Below are 19,676 nucleotides of genomic sequence, written 5' to 3' on the forward strand. Positions count from 1 at the left end.
GCCCTGTGGTCCTTCAGGACAGCAGTTCCTGTTGGGGGTGCAGGACCTCTGTCAGCACACCCAGCAGCTGTAACCGCAGGGCTTTACCTGGCGCAGAGCTGCTTCTAGGCGGGTCTGCTTGGATATGGAGAGTGCACACACCGTCTCCCAGCGTGTGCTCAGCTCCTGCATCTGGACCCTGACCCAGGAGGAGTCATCCTGGCTGCCCTCTATGAGCTCCCGGGCCGAGCGCTTCAGGGCCTGCACGCTGCTGGTCCTCTTCCCCAGCTCCTTCTGGAAGACCTAAGACCAAATTTTTAAAAATTAATTTTAAATTACAAAGCCCAAACAGCTAAGACATACTATATGAAATATGTATGTGCACATAACATCATGTATGGCTCTCCAAGACCTACAGTTTAATGACCCACGTTTTCCGCAGAATCTGCAGAAAACAAGACAAGACACACCGCTCCTGTGAGGGCACCGTCAAGTCTAGGCTTGTATCAATTTGCTCCTCAATCTTGTAATGTTTTCCTGAGCGAATGTTATTTTTTAAATGACATGTTGGATTTAAATAATGGTGGTCACCCTTCTTTATTTCTATCCCATGCAAAAATGCATCAACCTCTTTTCTATGATACCCTGTGAGGGTGTCCCAATCCCTCTGGAATCGTTACTGTGTGCGCCCTGTGTGTGCTGGCCACCACACTGCTCTCCATCAGCAAACACACCGAAGAGACTGACCGGTAACTAAGCAGCCCTTGGAGACAACAGCAGGGCTGGCACATCCTCTTTTTTTCCCTCTAACAATCCTTTGTTGTAGCTTTCACAGCATCCTGGGCACTAACCCGTAACGTCAAATTTTAGACGCTTGACTCCTTAATCTGTCACCTTGGAGGAAAAGCTTTTTATTTTTCTCTCCCGCCCAATTTTGATGAACTCTGATGTGCCAAGGGTTAAAGTGGCTTCTTTTTGGTCCTGGACTAAATCCATTTCTGACCCAAGAGTCTGTCTGCAACCAGATCTTTCAAATAACCAACTTCATATATAAACTAAAATCAGCTTATTTTTCTAAGAAATCACCACAAATGAATATTACCAAGCACATTTTATCCTTTTGACTCTATCCATGAGTTTCTATCCTGATACTCGGATCATTCATAAAAGTGAGACTGTCGAAAATAATCCAGAAACAGTGTGATGGGTTCTTTGCTGATTTCACTCTGATAGTGTTAAATGAGGTGTGCCCGCAGAGAGATAAACACACACACACACACACAAACAAACACACATGCACAAACACACAGATACAAGGTACAGCGTCTAACTCTCCCTTTTGTGACAGGACTAGTCCCACGGTTCTGAGTAGGCTTTCCAATGTACTTTGTATACTTAAACTTCTTATTGGGGCTTCCAATTGTATTACAAATGCTGAATGATTAATTCATTCTTGTTGACCTTTAGTATATAAAAAACCTGCCAAGTGCCTAGGGGAGTAAATATTTAGACAGTGAGCTTCTAAAAATGGCATTTATGTACAAAGTAACATTACATTATTCATCAGTCAGTCATTGAAGGAGTGCCAGGGGATGGAAAAGTTTGTATTAATCATGCACAAAACATTTGTTTCAATATAGGCAAAGCAACATAATTTAAAGTTTTTAAAATGTTTGTAGGCCAGATCAATGTTCTTCATCTATTCTCTTATTTTCTGTTAATGTTCAAACATAACAAACTCTCTTCTATGGGTATAATGAGATAATGCAATGAGAAAAGGGGAAATAAATATGCAAAAGGACCAATTATTTTAAAAAGAACAGGTAAGATCAAAATAGCGTAACCAGGGAGGTATAAAGAGAACATTTTAAAATGAAATAAGTTTTCTGAACTGAAAAGGTATAGAGAGGAATATGACATGAATTCAAGTGTAGTGCTGTAAGAAAACTGTATATATAAAGCCAACCATCCTACATTAGTACCGGGCCTCATACTGTTTTCAAGGTTCTTTAAGTTGTAACACTATTTGATCATAATTTAGGACCTTACACTCAGCATCTGCGGGACATCTCAAATACCACCTTTGATTTGTACAACAGTTTGACAGACGGCAAGGAAACCAATTTTCTTGAAGTAATAACCGAATCCCTAATGGCATACGCTGTTGTCTCATAAACTGCTACAGGTCAAGGGGCAAGGTTAAAACCGTTTTTGAAAAAAAGAGAAGCAGCTGATCATGACCCCCACAGATCATGTCACACATCTAGCACTTCAGCAATGACCTAGTTCCAGGTCACCGAATGAACGATTTTAAATTATATCACATAATTACTTAAATGAATAACAAAAGATACTAAAACATTCTTGAAACACGTTTTAAAGTGCCAGACAATGAAATCACTTTTCAAGTTCTAGCAAGGTTTCGGATAGGGAAATTTAAAACCAAAGTATTTCACTGATACTGAAGTAATTTTCCTGCATCACTTTTAAAGTTGGCTTCCTTGTTCTCCTCAAATGTCATATATTTCAATATTAAAGACTATTATGTAGTATGATAGATACTTTGTAGATTTTTATAAAGCTAAATTAAGTGGTTACAGTTCCCTCTACATTCAGAATAATCAAGCAAGATAAAATAAAATGTCCCAGATAACAATACCTTGTGATTATCGATCAGATTCATCACTAGATCGATGTCTCCATGGACAGGCTGGTCCTCAGCCAGCTGGGGCTCAACCCTGTACAGCCAGTCAATGAGGGCCTGCAGGGCGTCTGTGAATTGCCCAGAAAATAAGAGGGCTTCCTCCAATTTGTTTTGCCTAGGGGAAAAAAAATGGAAAAAATCAATCTGAGCAACAAAAAAGCTGTCCTCTATATCCAAACATCTAAAAAACATCCACGAAGCCTAAGCAGACCTCAAGAGGAAAAGCAGTATATTGGGACTCACTTCTGTTTCTCTGCTTTCCTTAGAAAATAACAAACTTCTCTCCAATTTTCTTTTCATTGCTTAAATCCATGGCACCTGTTCCAGGAAAATTCCCTCACCATCACCTCACGGGCCCTTTAGTTTCTTCATAAAAATATGCCTTTTCAATTAAATTGTGTTTTAAAGTATCATGCAGTAAGTTTGACCTTTGGGGTGTACAGGTCTATGGATTTTAAAACATGTATATGTTCGTGTAACATCACCACAGTCAAGATCCAGAACAGTCTAGCAACCCCATATCTCCCTCAGGCTGGCTCTTCCTGGCACAGTCTGCCTCCAGACTGACACCTGCCACTCATGGATCTGTTCATCACTGTGACTTTCTGTCTTTTCAAGAATGCCATATAAATTGTCGTGAAATCATTTATAGGACATTGTAAAAAGTATGTAACCTTTTGAGAGAAGATTTTAATGATTTTGAAAAACTAACACTGAAAAACTTACTATGAAGTTCCCTAGAATGGAATATGATATTCTATTCAATCTGGATACTGACAGAAGTAACGAGACCAAGGATCGATGAAAAATTTGGAAACATGTATAAGATATGTGAACTCTTCAACTACTATTTTAACTTTCTTAGCTACTTTAAAATTTTTTAAAATTTTTGGGTCTTCATGGTTGAAGTGTAATGAGGAGGAGGGAGACTGGGAAGGGGTGGGTGGGGTCAGGCTGGTAGGACCCTGCTCGCCACAGTGACGGGGACTGTATCCTAATCCACAACCAAGAGTTAGTCCCTAAAGGGTATGAAGCGGGGTTGGGAGGGGGTGGGGGGATGACAACATCCCACTTATACTTTAAGAAGACAGGCCTGCTGGTGATGTGGAAATGGGACTGAGGAGGACCATGGCAGACCTGGGGACCAGTCCAAAGGCAGGCGCTGTAGTTGCATGTGAGATGCGGGAGGCTTGGAGAAGGATGTCGCTTTTGAATGAACTGAGCACTTAAACGTAAATAATACTGGACAGCAAAGCCTCTCGGGGGAGGCACTGTGTGCGCGGGGCATCGAGGATGAGCAGACATTCTCCAGGCAAAGGAGGTGTGTATTCAAGGTTCCAAACCCTGCCTGCAGAGCGCCAGGACCGGGACAGCTGCCAGGGGTCCAGCAAGGTGAGTGAGTGGCTGTCAGGAGCATCTCACCTCTCCACCGACTTCCCACAGATCGTGTCCCACTTGTCTCTGAGCTCACTCAGCATGTCGTCCAGCTTCAGGTTGTCGTCAGCCAGGGAGGTCTTCTCCTTCAGAGAACGCCCAGTCCTGTTGGTGGTGTCGTAGACAGAATGCTTGGCTCCGAGGGATTTCTGAAACTCCTGTACATCCAACAAGAGAACAGCATGCATTTCTACTTGGGACTGATACACAAATAGGTAAGAGACAGTGAAAGAGGCATCCCTCTTAAATAAATGGAGACATTAGCCATCATCAAGTCACAAGGTGTAGTGCGTACTCAACAGGGAACACACCAGGGTAGAGAAGAACCTTTAAACTTTCAAATGGAAGGGTTAACTTTTTGCAGAAGCCAAGCACCTACTATTACCAAGAACCTATTATTATTAAGAGCACCTACTATTATCAAACAAAACAATTTCAAAGCAAAACAAATCATGAATCTCTTGTAGACATAAACTACAAACAGTATAAATAGTTATGGTAAAGTGGAATTGCTAATAAACTATTGAGAGACCCACGAGCCCAGAGAGGAAAATGTAGCTAATACTCTATGAGTAAGTATGGGTCCAGTCTGGACACAGAATGACCCAGTAATGTATAAACTTACCACAGTTGTTTTTTATTGTCAAAAAGATTTTCTGTCACACATTTTGGATTCTCACTGTAATGTTACATGTATTTTATCTGTGAGCCAGGATAAAGGGAAAAGAACCATAGCTCTGGTTCTGTGTTTGGACCCACTCATTCTAGGCATACCTGGGGAGGCCACGTCCCTCCTCTTCACAACCACAACGCCCTACCCAAGTCTCCAAAGGTCTATAGATAACTTTCCACTACCAAACAGCTACATGGCTAATAGGACACCTGTATTTTTCAGCTTTTACAGTGTTAGTGAACCCTTCATGTTTGTGTGTGTATATATGCATGTGGGGGAGGGATGAATTCTAATCTTTCTATATAACTCAGTTATAAGCTTTCATAGAGCAGGGGTATTATCTCTGTAGGACCCTTATTATCATCTTGCACTTTGTGGGTGTTTGTAAATATTTAATAGAAAGAGTAAGACAACTGCTATTGAATACATAATCTCAGTGATGAGAAGAAAAAAGGTCAACTTCATGGGCAGCTTAAAAGCTCATAAAATATCAAGGAAACACAAACATGGAGATTCTCAATCCTGGTAGCACATTAGAATCACCCCAGGCAGTAAAATGCTATGCAAATGTAATTTCCCAAATAACCTCAAGGTTACAATTACCTAATAAATTGTATTGCCTTAAAAATGTTACACACTTGAAGTGTTTCACTAATACCACACTATTTATATCTTTTATAATAGGAGGCAACTACATCTGGGAATTTTTTGGCAATAAATCCCATCACAATACATCACAATTTCTGTAGTCTGTTTTCTGTAATTATTATTTTTTTCATGTTTTTCGAACGCTAGCTTCAGAATCATGGTATTGACACAGATTTTCTTACACAAATGTTACAGCTGAATACAGGATAGAGTCAAACTTTTTAAAGACAAAATGTATCCAAACGATGAACAGAAAAGACTTCTTTTAAGACTGGCTTAACGTACCCTGTTATCTCAGAGAAATGGTGACTGGCGACAGGTCTCACTAGGAAAAAGAAATCTAATAGGGTTCTTCACACATTCTTATTTCCAGGATTCTCTACCTTAAATATGCAGTATGCTTTCATCAGACTGCGTAACACAACGTCTATGCTCAAGTTCAAACAAGGCATTCTATTTTGAGAAGGAGGGGAGGGGAAAGGGTGCTGATCACCGTCTCTGGGCTGCCAGTGCGACGAGGCAGCTCCCAGGCAGAGGGGCCATCAGGACAAGCCACTCGTAAGCCCTCATCCAGCCAAAGAAAGGACCTCAGCATGTTCCCCCATCATCCTAGGATCCTGACCCCTGCAGCTGGTCAGGCCCACGGACGGAAGCAACCAGCCTGGATGAACACGAGGGCTAGAATTTTCTGATGATGACAAAACTTATATCACTCAATCTTTTCCAGCATTTTAAAAGCTATCATGTTTCAAGCCAATGATTTATATGTAGATGCCTAAGATTGTAAAATGGTTTGCAGGGACGGTCTCCTTTTACCCACATCCTCACCCTGAGGGCCGATGATCACTTTACAAACAGAATAATAGAAAGACCCAAATTCAAGAGAGTTGGGGAGGATGGGGGGAGGGATTTTCTTTGAATGGCATGAGGTAGGAATATAAAAGGCAGAAAACATAAAACACAGTGTTTCCATATCTTCTTGTCTACACAAGGAAGCCAGTGACTATGTGTCTTTGAGGGGAGGGGTGGAATTTCACGCACATACACAGTAATACCAATTTAGGAAGTGGCAACCAATTTTCCCCACTGCACTGTATGTAGGAATATATATGGCAAAATCTACGTTCCTTTTAGTACATAATTATGTTCTGCATGGCATTTGGTCTATTAAAGAAATTACAAGACAAGGCAGTTGTGATAAACCGAAGTGCCAATGTTCGGCCTCTAGAAATCCTTTATGTGCTTTAGACTGTGGAAGACTTCCAGTTTTAATTCTGTGTGTTTTCTTTTAACAATTAACCCTGGAATCATAATGGAATGATCACTTGACCAATGTAAAGGGCAATTGGTTTTAAATTTAATACAGGTCCACGTTGGACAGCCTTCTTCTCCAGTGATGAATAAATACACAATCAGGTAGGAATTTAAAAGTGACCCTGAGTTATACAACGACACAATGTGCTTTTCTTAACTGCAGACCCACCTTATGCTGTGCCAGTTGTGCTTTGATTTTGTCTGGGTCGTTGGCAATTTCCAGTTCAGAATCCAAAGACTTCTCTGACTCTTCCAGCCATTCCATAAGCTTACTCCAAGCTTCATGGAACTGTAAAAGAAATTCACATCTTTGTCCAGAAAATTTTCAGGCGTATTCACTAGATTTGAAATCTAGTACATTTCTAAATAGAAATTGATATTAACGGAAATGTTAACAATTATACATTCAAAATTCTCCCTGAAGAAGAACAAGAAAGAATATTTTCATCAGCAGATTACAAAATGTCTTGTTGACGCTCAGCTTTTGTGGTCATGCCCCATGGTCAGTTTGTTGTAACTCATTCAAACATGTCAGCTTTAACAAAAATAGAAGTGAGCCTAGAAGCAGTTAGGGAGCATCAGGCAGAACGTGCCACCCTTTCTTTTGTTTAATAAATAATGTAAGCGTAGACTGGCATGCTTTATATTATCCCATAGGTCTCTTACATTGCTTTTCATTTTTTTTCATTTGGCTTTCTGTCTGTTGTTCTGATTGGAATCTAAAATACAACACAAATGAACTTATCTACAAAACAGAAACAGACTCACAGACATAGAGAACAGACTTGTGGTTGCCAAGGGGGAGGGAGCGTAGGGGAGGGATGGAGTGGGAGTTTGGGATTAACAGATGCGAACTAGTACTAGTATATATAGGATGGATAAACAACAAGGTCCTACTGTATAGCACAGGGACCTATATTCAATATCCTGTGATAAACCATAATGGAAAAAAAAACATGAAAAAGGATAGATGTATAACTGAATCACTTTGCTATATAGCAGAAATTAAACACAACATTGTAAATCAACTATACGTCAATAAAATTAAAAAAATAATAATGTAAGCTTCCACTGTTGTCTCTTGACAGATCTGGATTTACTTCTAAGGTGGTGTTTAGTTCTTATGCTAAGAAAGAGGTACAAAAAAGGGAGAAGGGAAAGGATAAAGTTTGTAAATTCATTTTAACAAAAAGAGGGCATTACGTTCCTATTTAATGCAAAGACAGTTCAACATCTTTCTTGCTGCTATACAAATCCTCACATCAATGCCTGAGCCTCACATACTGGTTTTATACTTAAGAGCACCCACAATACTCGAGTTCTAACAAAACAGAATTCTCTTTCGCGTCTACAACCTTGAACTATTCTGGTGCTATATATACTTGATTTCAGCTGTGGTCTCTTTTCTGCTTATCATAAAGAAATAGTAGGTACTATTTTTGGATACCAAACTGGGAAATTATTTATAAATTATTTCTTCCAAGGAACTAAAGGGAACAGATACATGACAAAAACCTAAGTAATCAAAATAAAGTCTGTTTTATATCAAAGAACATTAATAGTGAAATAACAAAAAGACATTTGATACTAAGCACAGTGAGAGCACAGAATCACAAAGCTGCAAAGGCCCTCTGGAGACCGTCTTGTTGGAGACCTGCTCTCCCCACACGTCCCTCCCACAAATCTAATCAACTTAGACATGAAAACAGGGAGGCCAGAATAGGCACATAAATTGCCCAAGTCAGAGAACTACAGCCAAGATCTGAGCCAAAACCTGAGGTATTAGAACAAATAAATAAATAAACAGCTAGTGATGCCAGCTTGTCTTTTTTTTTGGCATGCAGGATCTTAGTTCCCCGACCAGGGATCAAACCCGTGCCCCCTGCAGTGGAAGCGTGGAGTCCTGACCCCTGGACCGTCAGGGAAGTCCCTGTCAGCTTGTCTTTCTACAGACAGTACAGCCTATAACAAATGGATGGTAAGTACAATGGTACAAACGCACAGGTTCTGAGGCTGGTCCTGCTCTCAAAACTATTTAGAAGCCGTACAAATAGCAGAAATGCCATCCATTTGCACCGAGAACAGTGGAGAATCCTTATCAATTAAATTCAACAGACTGAGAAAATAACATTGACTCGATAGAGAAAGGAGGAAGAGGGTGGCTGACTGGCTACTGGCATCCATGAGACTTGAGTAAATCAGATGCTCATAACTCAGAATGCCTCCACTACAGACGACAGGGCTGCACACACGGTGAGAAAACGTCAGGCTTGGCATGAGGACTGTCTTAAAAAAACATTCGAGACCGATTCTATTCTAAGGACTCATTTATTACATGGGACATACCATACCTCCCCCTCAAAAAGGGACACGTGGCCTGTAATCCAATCACAGCGCAATGTGTCATTTCTCCAGCCTTTAAACATTTTATGCTGGACAGCTTTAAATGCTGGAACACTGGACTCCCAGGTCATCGTCTGCATCGCCCAGCCGAGCCTAGCTCCCCAAATGACGGCGCCCAACAGCAATGCCGGACAAATGTAATGGAATGGGGCAGAAAGAGTCATTATAAAATTCACCCTCAATATTATTACACAAAGTTCCTAGTAAAAATCAAAGATATATGCCAAGCAAGGTGGGTGCATCTTCCTCTTCCCTGGAGTACAGAGATGCATAACTGCACTTCTCTGTGTTTAGTCTAGAACAGAATATGAATAACAGATGAATGAAGGAAGGAAGGAAGGAAAGTTCCATGTGAGATTCCCTAGGTTAAAAAAAGCAGCCCCCCACAGTGGTTGAGAATCTGCCTGCCAATGCAGGGGACACAGGTTCGAGCCCTGGTCTGGGAGGATCCCACATGCTGCGGAGCAGCTAGGCCCGTGAGCCACAACTACTGAGCCTGCGCGTCTGGAGCCCGTGCTCCGCAACAAGAGAGGCCGCAACAAGAGAGGCTGCGACAGTGAGAGGCCCGTGCACCGCGATGAGGAGTGGCCCCCGCTCGCCGCAACTAGAGAAAGCCCTCGCACAGAAACGAAGACCCAACACAGCCCTAAATAAATAAATAAATTTATTTAAAAAAAAAAAAAAAAGCAGACCCCCAAGATTCAAACAGTTAATTTAAAGGTGGGATGAAGCTGTATCCAAATATTAGAAAAGAAAGGAAGCCCTGCCAACAAGTGTACGGATTTGGAGAAGTGAAGAGAAACAACCAGCTCAGACCCAGAGTATGCCTTCAGAAAGCTGTCTGGGGGCTACACGTGAGAAAGTCTGGTTTTGGAACTAAACACAAGTAGCAATATAATAAAGCAGAATGCCTCACTCTAAGTATGAGAGTGGAGGTTGAAAGGACAAGGAAAACCAACCAACCCAACAACAAAACTGTGGAGCCCTTTTTTTGGGCCCCAATGATAACGGCCCATCTGTGATATCAAGATATGATCAGTCCTTCCAAGGCTGGTCCCCAGGGCCTGGAGTTGCTGCCAGGTCAGAAAGTGATGTCATCGTCCAAACTGAGGCCATGGCCTTTTTAGGAAATAAACACCTTGGCTTCATGCCATGACTGTTACACAAAACACAGCCTGCCATAAAAGCACTTTAATAACATAACGTGCATTTAATAACATAACATAGACCTGATTCATTGCCAAGTTCAGAGGATCTTTATAAAGGTTTACCTGCTTGGCCCTCTTCCTTGCATCGTCCAAAGATCTTCCTCTTTCTACTAAGCGCTGGACCACTTTCTCCCAGCGGCTCTGTACACTGATAAGCAGATTCTTAATGAGAACGACATCTTGTTTCTGACTGAAATACTTCAGGTGGGTTCCAGTTTTGTCCAGCTCTATGATCTGCTCCCGGTGAGAATTTACTTCATTGGCAAAGACCTTTCCCAAAAAAAAGGGAGGTGGGTACAATCAGAAACAAAGGAAAAACGGATCTATCTTGAAAATACTTCCGGGATCATAAGCTGGTTTCAAAGGACAAAAGAAAGTGTTCAAACTACCAAATTTATGCTTTTGCTATTAAAACAGCCTGATGTCTAAAAAGGTCTGAGAAGGGACTGCTGTCCATCCGGGATGCAGCTTACCTTGTGTTCATCAATTTGAAACAAGACGGTGTCCAAGATAAGGCTTGGCCGGGAAGCCACGTTTAGGGTCTGCTCCGCCTGGGTGAGCCAGTTGATGAAGTCCTGGAGGGAACTGTGGAATTCCATTGCCAAGGTGAGGGCCTCTTCCAGTTTAACCTGCAAAGACAGATTATTTAGTATTTCATGGTATTCAAGGTTTCCCGCCTCCCCCCTGCCCGCCCCAACAAGTTTAACCACTCTCTGGCAGATTTCCTTCCCATCCATACTTTATTTATGCATAGTCTGTATCCCCCAAACAGTTTTTGAATACTGGCTAACCAAGCCCCTTCAAGTTTAGTGAGAAGCATCTCACTGCAGCTAAAACAACTTTAATATACACTAAAATTGTGGTTTGGGGACAATTAACCACAGAATTACTAAACAGAATCTAGAAAAAGAAAATTTGACATGCATACAATTCATTCTGGGGGTCAAAATACTATGAAATATATATACATTATGCTCTGTCAGCAAGGGCGTATAATCTAGTATTCCTAGCCTATCATTTTTATAGCATTAAATAGTAAGATTTTTAATGCCCCCTCATGGATTTTTGTTATGTAAGTGCTTATTATATATACAATCATCTCATTTTCTTGGTCTCCCTCCCTCCTCACCCCTGCCTTACATACAGCCTGCCTTTTGCTTAATAAGTGTGATTAGAATTACTTAACCACCCAGAATTCAAGTGGTTCACAGATTTAAACTATACCTAGTTAACACTTGATCTATGATATACCTTTATCTATGTCTGAATAGATTCCTTCAACTATGTTCTCCTGCGTTAAGACAGAATACTATTTTCAGCTGAGCCCATGAAATGTCCAAACGTATACAAAGAAAATTTAAACATGAATCATTAGATGTTCCACTGACAATTCTACTCGGAGTTAAGGTAAGACCCATGAAATGAAACAATGAAAACATTCATGCTATGATATCCATCAAGGCACATACTTTCCTTTCATTGAGTTTGGTTTCCACCGATTCCCATTTTTCTTTCAAGTTATTTATGTCTTGGTCAATATTTGTCTCTGCAGATTTGGGGCATCTTGCAAGCATCTGCTGGCCTTTCTGCATCAGACTCTTATATGTTTCTTCTTTAACATCAAAGGCAGCACAGATTTCCTAAATGGAGATATTCACCCCCCCCCCCAAGTTATATCATTTTTAAGAGAACAAAATCTCAGAGCTCTTTTTCCGTGTCATCAATCCCAAGCCCCTTATTATATACTCAACTCCGTCCAGCACACAGAATAACCCTGACACGTTCAAACTTTCCACTATACTGAAAGAACACCTAAACCTATAGCCACACTCTGCCTACCAAGAAATCTTAGAAATGGTGCTATTGTTATCAATCCACCCCACACGTGAAGCAGTAATGTTAAATGTTATCAAGAAAGGTTTCAATGTACAGTAACCAATCAGCTCTGTGACCTTGGGCAAGTAACGTAACTTCCCTGAGCCTCGATTTCCTTCTCTGTAAAATGGGTTCTCTAAGTCACTCCTAGGAACACAATACAACGACTGTAATATTGGTTTTTTGGTATAATTTAATTCTATGCTCAGAAGACATACAGTGGATGGAAGGTCAAGACCCAGTACAGTAAGATATTTAAGTTGATGACGCAGACTTTGGAATCACAGTAGCCAAATTTGTGGTCCTATGAATATTCTTCTCACTTATAACATTTGTAAAGCTTTCAACTAGAATGCAGTGTGTATCTTCTATAGAGAATATAAAAATACTGCTTAAACAAATTTAGAATTTAAGATAAATGAAACACCAGTTACACTCACGTCAAAAGTAAGACCAGTTCTATTCCATTGATTCAATTATAATGTGAGTCAAATCATAGCTCCCACTGAAAAATTACATACTATCTAACATTTCCAACTTTTTAATTTTTAAAATTGAGATACAATCCATAAAAATCAGCATTTTAAAGTCTAGAATTCAGTGTTTTTAGTATATTCATAAGGCTGTGCAACCATCACTACTAATTCTAGAACATTTTTATTGCCTCAAAACTTTGTAATTTCTTAAACCTTAAAAAAAACCCTCTCTAAATATATTTACAATATCACCCACTGAAAGCTTTAATCAAAGCAAAGCTTCTAAATACAGCTAAATCTCAGGAAACAGTAACACTCTAAGTTTTCTAGTTTCCTTCATGTCTAACAGAACCAAATCCAAAGAACATGACTAAAACAGTATTACAAGTATCAGTAACTCTTCAGAATTTCTTAAATCATGGAATTCTATAATCTGGCAAATGATATCAGCAAACATCCTACCCAAACCAAATATGCTGATAAGTAATATTTTTCTAAAATAAAATATTCTAAAGATAAGCTCTGTGCTTTCCAACTTTTTACTTATATTCTTCTAAATTACCATTTAAAAATATTTGTTTATTAGAGAACCACCTCACTCATGTTTGTTCAAGAATTCATTAAACTTATACTTAATGGACTGTACTAGCTATGCAAGTACTTCTAGGAAAGTAAGGAGGTATCTGGAAGACAGCCAGATTTCATGGAAAAGACAAGTGCTCCCAAGTTATTTAGTCAATTACTTTTTCAGTGAACAAATGGGTCCCTTGTGGCACCAAGAAAACAACATATTAACAACAAGAAAACCACATACACAATGATTTTCTAAAAGAAGGAATAGAGATTCTAGAAAATTCTCTACTGGATTAATAGGATTTATTTTAACTGCTCATAGCAATTGTGAAACGAATAAGATGTTACTTCTGTTGTATTTCTTCACTCCACCTACAAGATGGTCACTTCCTCTCCAAATCATCAAATTCAAAATTATTCCCAACAAGTGCAGTTTTATTAGTAAGATCTTACAACAACACTAGGCATGACTAAAGAGTACAGACTTTCACGTACAATGGCCCATTTCTTTTGCCAAATCCCTAAGTACTTCTACTTTTATTTCCTAAGAAGCATTCAACATTGGAAAAAGACTGTTTTCTCTTAGAACTTTTAGAGCTAAATTATGATGGGACATGAATAGGAAATGTCAATAGGTCAAATGTAGTCTAAATTTAATTTCTCAGCCCATACTGCTAGGAAAGAAAGCCAGAGTCTCAAGTTTCATTATTTTTCCTCCTCATCTTTAAGAGTTGACAGCGCTACAGACTCTGGGCGGGAACAGCCCGCAGGCATGATGTGATGCTCCGGCTTAGACAATTAAACAGAAGCCCCCTCTTGTCCAAACCTGGTGGGTGTGAGGTTGAAGATACGGCCCCATCACCATTAAAAGGAGCAAATACGTAACTTTGTTTTCACAGAACAAGAATATATTTCCCAGCCTTCCATGAAACTGGGTGGGAATCTCATGCTCACAGCAGTAATTTTTAAGTCCATTCTGATTCCTTTAGGGATTTTTCTTTCCACTCAAGGAGCCACAGTTTATAATTTACCCAATGTTATATTACTATCCATACAAGTTTATCATTTTATGGGGGAAGGTTTGCTTCTAAAAAATGCCTAGACTGCTAAAACCTCTTTTCATACACTGACACACTAAACTTTAAAATAAAGAATAGGTTCTGACTTTAAAAATGTAATCAACAGTGTTTCTAGCACTTACATATAGAGATTTCTGCTGCAAAACTGGATATCCTTTAAACCTTCTCCCACAGCTTGTTGATCACCAGGGCCTACACAAAATGGTCAGTTTCTTAATCTGAGGCTAGAGCTGTAGGAAATAATATAGTTACCATGTGGGCATTAAGCTGTTCCCTGGCTGTTTCCGGTAAACCTCCCAGAGGCTTGGATGCTAACAGATGGCGCTCCGTGTCTGTCAGCCACTGTTGCAAATCCTCGATTTCACCGTGGAACCCTTTAGCCTGGAGTGAGAGAGAGGTTCAAGTTTGGGCCCCAGATATGGTCACTTTGAAGCCAAAAATGAAACTTAAACAATCCCAGCCTGCTAAGCCTCTCCATGCATTTTGAACAAGGGCAGGGGCCTCTGGACCACTTGCTTTTCTTCAGCAGGAGAACCAGCAATAAAACTATCATGCTAAGAAGTGGAGAGCTGTGTTCTTCTCAGCTCTGTCCTTTAGCCCACTTATTTTTACTCTTCTCCTTGAAGTATAAAAACTAAACAGGGGTGTGAAAACCAATAAAAGAATGCCATGCCATCTTGGTCTTGAAGGCACCAGAAAGTTTCAGGATTTATTCTCTCATTCACCTGGCGCAAGGCACCATCCAGCTGCTGCTTCCTTTGTTCTGTTTTTTCCAAAACATTTTGCCAGCGTTGATTCAAAACCTCTAGCTTGTTCTGAAGGTTGCTCGCTTCTTCTCCGGCACTTGATTCGATTAGATCATTTCCTGCTTTATTCACGGCTTCCACGGTGGACTGATGGGCTAATACATCATTTTGGAGCACCTGAAAATATTCAGATAACACTTAATATGTTTGCTAGTTTGTAACATGCTAGCATCGCTTCTAATGCAATTCTTTTATTTCCTGGTTATGAAACGTTCTGAAGCTAAAACATATACATAGAATTTTAATACTAATGAACTTTTTAAAATGGTGAACTTCCTTTCCCTTAACTTTGCAGCTTTATTCGGTATCTCTTCAATCTACCAACATCCCCTGAAATGATTATGTTGAGAACATTGCTAGTTCTTCCCATTAGAAGAGTTTTGCAATTGGTGACATTAAGTATATAGAGATTATAGTTAAAAGGCTCTAAAAATATTCATTCGATTCAAGCTCACTTTAATTGAACTTAATTTTCATGTCTTGAGTAAACAATTTCAAAGATATATATTGCTATATGTTCAAATATAAAATTAATACATTGCCATGTTTTACAATTAGCACTCTTAAAAAGGAAACATGAGAGATTACTACAAGCAACTATATGCCAATAAAATGGACAACCTGGAAGAAATGGACAAATTTTTAGAAATACACAACTTTCTGAGACTGAACCAGGAAGAAACAGAAAATATGAACAGACCAATCACAAGCACTGAAATTGAAACTGTGATTAAAAATCTTCCAACAAACAAAAGCCCAGGACCAGATGGCTTCACAGGTGAATTCTATCAAACATTTAGAGAAGAGCTAACACCTATCCTTCTCAAACTCTTCCAAAATACAGCAGAGGGAGGAACACTCCCAAACTCATTCTACGAGGCCACCATCACCCTGATACCAAAACCAGACAAAGATGTCACAAAGAAAGAAAACTACAGGCCAATATCACTGATGAACATAGATGCAAAAATCCGCAACAAAATACTGACAAACAGAATCCAACAGCACATTAAAAGGATCATACACCATGATCAAGTGGGGTTTATCCCAGGAATGCAAGGATTCTTCAATATATGCAAATCAATCAACGTGATACACCATATTAACAAGTTGAAGGAGAAAAACCATATGATCATCTCAATAGATGCAGAGAAAGCTTTTGACAAAATTCAACACCCATTTATAATAAAAACCCTCAGGAAAGTAGGCATAGAGGGAACTTACCTCAACATAATAAAGGCCATATATGACAAACCCACAGCCAACATCGTCCTCAATGGTGAAAAACTGAAACCATTTCCACTAAGATCAGGAACAAGACAAGGTTGCCCACTCTTACCACTATTATTCAACATAGTTTTGGAAGTTTTAGCCACAGCAATCAGAGAAAAAAAAGAAATAAAAGGAATCCAAATAGGAAAAGAAGAAGTAAAGCTGTCACTGTTTGCAGATGACATGATACTATACACAGAGAATCCTAAAGATGCTACCAGAAAATTACTAGAGCTAATCAATGAATTTGGTAAAGTAGCAGGATACAAAATTAATGCACAGAAATCTCTTGCATTCCTATACACTAAAGATGAAAAATCTGAAAGTGAAATTAAGAAAACACTCCCATTTACCATTGCAACGAAAAGAATAAAATATCTAGGAATAAACCTACCTAAGGAGACAAAAGACCTGTATGCAGAAAATTATAAGACACTGATGAAAGAAATTAAAGATGATACAAATAGATGGAGAGATATACCATGTTCTTGGATTGGAAGAATCAACATTGTGAAAATGACTATACTACCCAAAGCAAGCTACAGATTCAATGCAATCCCTATCAAACTACCTCTGGCATTTTTCACAGAACAAGAATAAAAAATTTCACAATTTGTATGGAAACACAAAAGACCTCGAATAGCCAAAGCAATCTTGAGAAAGAAAAACGGAGCTGGAGGAATCAGGCTCCCTGACTTCAGACTATACTACAAAGCTACAGTAATCAAGACAGTATGGTACTGGCACAAAAACAGAAATATAGATCAATGGAACAGGATAGAAAGCCCAGAGATAAACCCACGCACATATGGTCACCTTATCTTTGATAAAGGAGGAAAGAATATACAGTGGAGAAAAGACAGCCTCTTCAATAAATGGTGCTGGAAAACCTGGACAGCTACATGTAAAAGAATGAAATTAGAACACTCCCTAACACCATACACAAAAATAAACTCAAAATGGACTAAAGACCTAAATGTAAGGCCAGACACTATCAAACTCTTAGAGGAAAACACAGGCAGAACACTCCATGACATAAATCACAGCAAGATCCTTTTTGACCCACGTCCTACAGAAATGGAAATTGAAAACAAAAATAAACAAATGGGACCTAATGAAACTTAAAAGCTTTTGCACAGCAAAGGAAACCATAAACAAGACGAAAAGACAACCCTCAGAATGGGAGAAAATATTTGCAAATGAAACAACTGACAAAGGATTAACCTCCAAAATATATAAGCAGCTCATGCAGCTCAATATCAAAAAAACAAATATCCCAATCCAAAAATGGGCAGAAGACCTAAATAGACATCTCTCCAAAGAAGATATACATACTGCCAACAAACACATGAAAGAATGCTCAACATCATTAATCACTAGAGAAATGCAAATCAAAACTACAATGAGATATCATCTCACACCGGTCAGAACGGCCATCATCAAAAAATCTTCAAACAATAAATGCTGGAGAGGGTGTGGAGAAAAGGGAACCCTCTTGCACTGTTGGTGGGAATGTAAATTGATACAGCCACTATGGAAAACAGTATGGAGGTTCCTTAAAAAACTAAAAATAGAACTACATACCATATGACCCAGCAATCCCACTACTGGGCATATACCCTGAAAAAACCATAATTCAAAAAGAGTCATGTACCACAATATTCACTGCAGCTCTATTTACAATGGCCAGGACATGGAAGCAACCTAAGTGTCCATCAACAGATGAATGGATAAAGAAGATGTGGCACACATATACAATGGAATACTACTCAGTCATGAAAAGAAAAAAAAATTGAGTTATTTGTAGTGAGGTGGATGGACCTAGAATCTGTCATACAGAGTGAAGTAAGTCAGAAAGAGAAAAACAAATACCGTACGCTAACACACATATATGGAATCTAAAAAAAAAAAAAAAAAAAAGTGGTCATGAAGAACCTAGGGGCAAGACGGGAATAAAGGTGCAGACCTACTAGAGAATGGACTTGAGGATATGGGGAGGGGGAAGGGTAAGCTGGGACAAAGTGAGAAAGTGAGAGAGTGGCATGGACATATATACACTACGAAACGTAAATAGCTAGCTAGTGGGAAGCAGCCGCATAGCACAGGGAGATCACCTCGGTGCTTTGTGACTACCTAGAGGGGTGGGATAGGGAGGGTGGGAGGGAGGGAGACACAAGACGGAAGAGATATGGGGATATATGTATATGTATAACTGATTCACTTTGTTATAAAGCAGAAACTAACACACCATTGTAAAGCAATTATACTCCAATAAAGATGTAAAAAAAAAAAAAGGAAACAAATGATCACAGAATACTCTTTTATCGTCTCTGGTTTTAAGGGTGCTAGAATTAACTGCTAGGGTGACAGGAACGAACCCCAGGAGGCCCTAACATTAAAGGGAAAGAGATTTCACCATTTACTGGGGAATACGTGAGTCCAGCATTCCACGATTTAGCTGTTCTCTTACTAGAAAATACGATATGAAATGCCTATGACAGATCCCAGTAAATAATGCCTTCTTATTCTATTATCCGTTGGGAATGTAAGAATAGATTAATAACACTTAAATGCACTAACATGGGGCAAGAGTGGTAAGTGCAAAAAGCAACTGCAGGCTAAAAAAATCAATTTCTTATACTGAAAAGAATTACCTCAAAGAACAAATACAACTTAGTAATAGTTTCCTTTCAAGAAGACTGCTATGCTTTTGGAAACCAGAAGAAACCTTCCTCAATTGTTGGTAAAAGTCTGTGATAACCCTTCCCCCTACACTCAGACTCGGGTTGGCAACAGGAGAGAAGAGGAGTGTCATCTGTCGTCCTGGGAGGGACAACCCACATCTGGGAAACCCAGACCAGAAGGATTTCAGCCGAGGGCACGAACCGTCCATGATCACTGTTCCTCTGACTCCATCCACTTGTGTTCTGGGGCATCTGGTGAGGGAGGGTTTTTCAAAAGCTATAAAATCAACTGAGTAAGGAGTGATCTTTATAAGAAGCAGGTACTTGGATATGTTATCGTAGGAACCACTTTCAAAAGGTAAGAGTTAAATATTTTCACAGTCAAAACATAAGAGATAATTCTATAAAATTCGTTCTTATAAATGGTCGGAGCCCTGCTACATAAGCCACGGCCTAGGAGCCAGAGAAGAAGGCGGGACAGGGATGGGAATCTCCCCTCCCTTCCTCCAGCAATTGTGCTGGCAATTCTGAGTCCTTGAACTTTGACC

At 39.6% G+C, this 19,676-nt stretch overlaps 1 protein-coding gene across 24 annotated transcripts in view; it reads right to left on the bottom strand.

Annotated features, from left to right (window-relative positions):
* Positions 1-19,676, bottom strand: part of DST (dystonin) — a 510,328-nt gene that overhangs the window by 24,157 nt on the left and 466,495 nt on the right. For all 24 annotated transcript variants that reach the window (XM_059939019.1, XM_059939025.1, XM_059939006.1 and 21 more), the window contains 9 exons: positions 15,092-15,289; positions 14,619-14,747; positions 11,833-12,003; positions 10,837-10,992; positions 10,427-10,633; positions 6,922-7,041; positions 4,106-4,275; positions 2,639-2,798; positions 88-282 (listed from right to left, as the gene is read on the bottom strand). In XM_059939019.1, the coding sequence (XP_059795002.1) occupies positions 88-282; positions 2,639-2,798; positions 4,106-4,275; positions 6,922-7,041; positions 10,427-10,633; positions 10,837-10,992; positions 11,833-12,003; positions 14,619-14,747; positions 15,092-15,289 (1,506 nt within the window). The remainder of the gene's footprint in view (positions 1-87; positions 283-2,638; positions 2,799-4,105; positions 4,276-6,921; positions 7,042-10,426; positions 10,634-10,836; positions 10,993-11,832; positions 12,004-14,618; positions 14,748-15,091; positions 15,290-19,676) is intronic.

The sequence above is a fragment of the Balaenoptera ricei genome, chromosome 11 (assembly GCF_028023285.1).
Source record: "Balaenoptera ricei isolate mBalRic1 chromosome 11, mBalRic1.hap2, whole genome shotgun sequence".
NCBI lineage: Eukaryota > Metazoa > Chordata > Mammalia > Artiodactyla > Balaenopteridae > Balaenoptera > Balaenoptera ricei.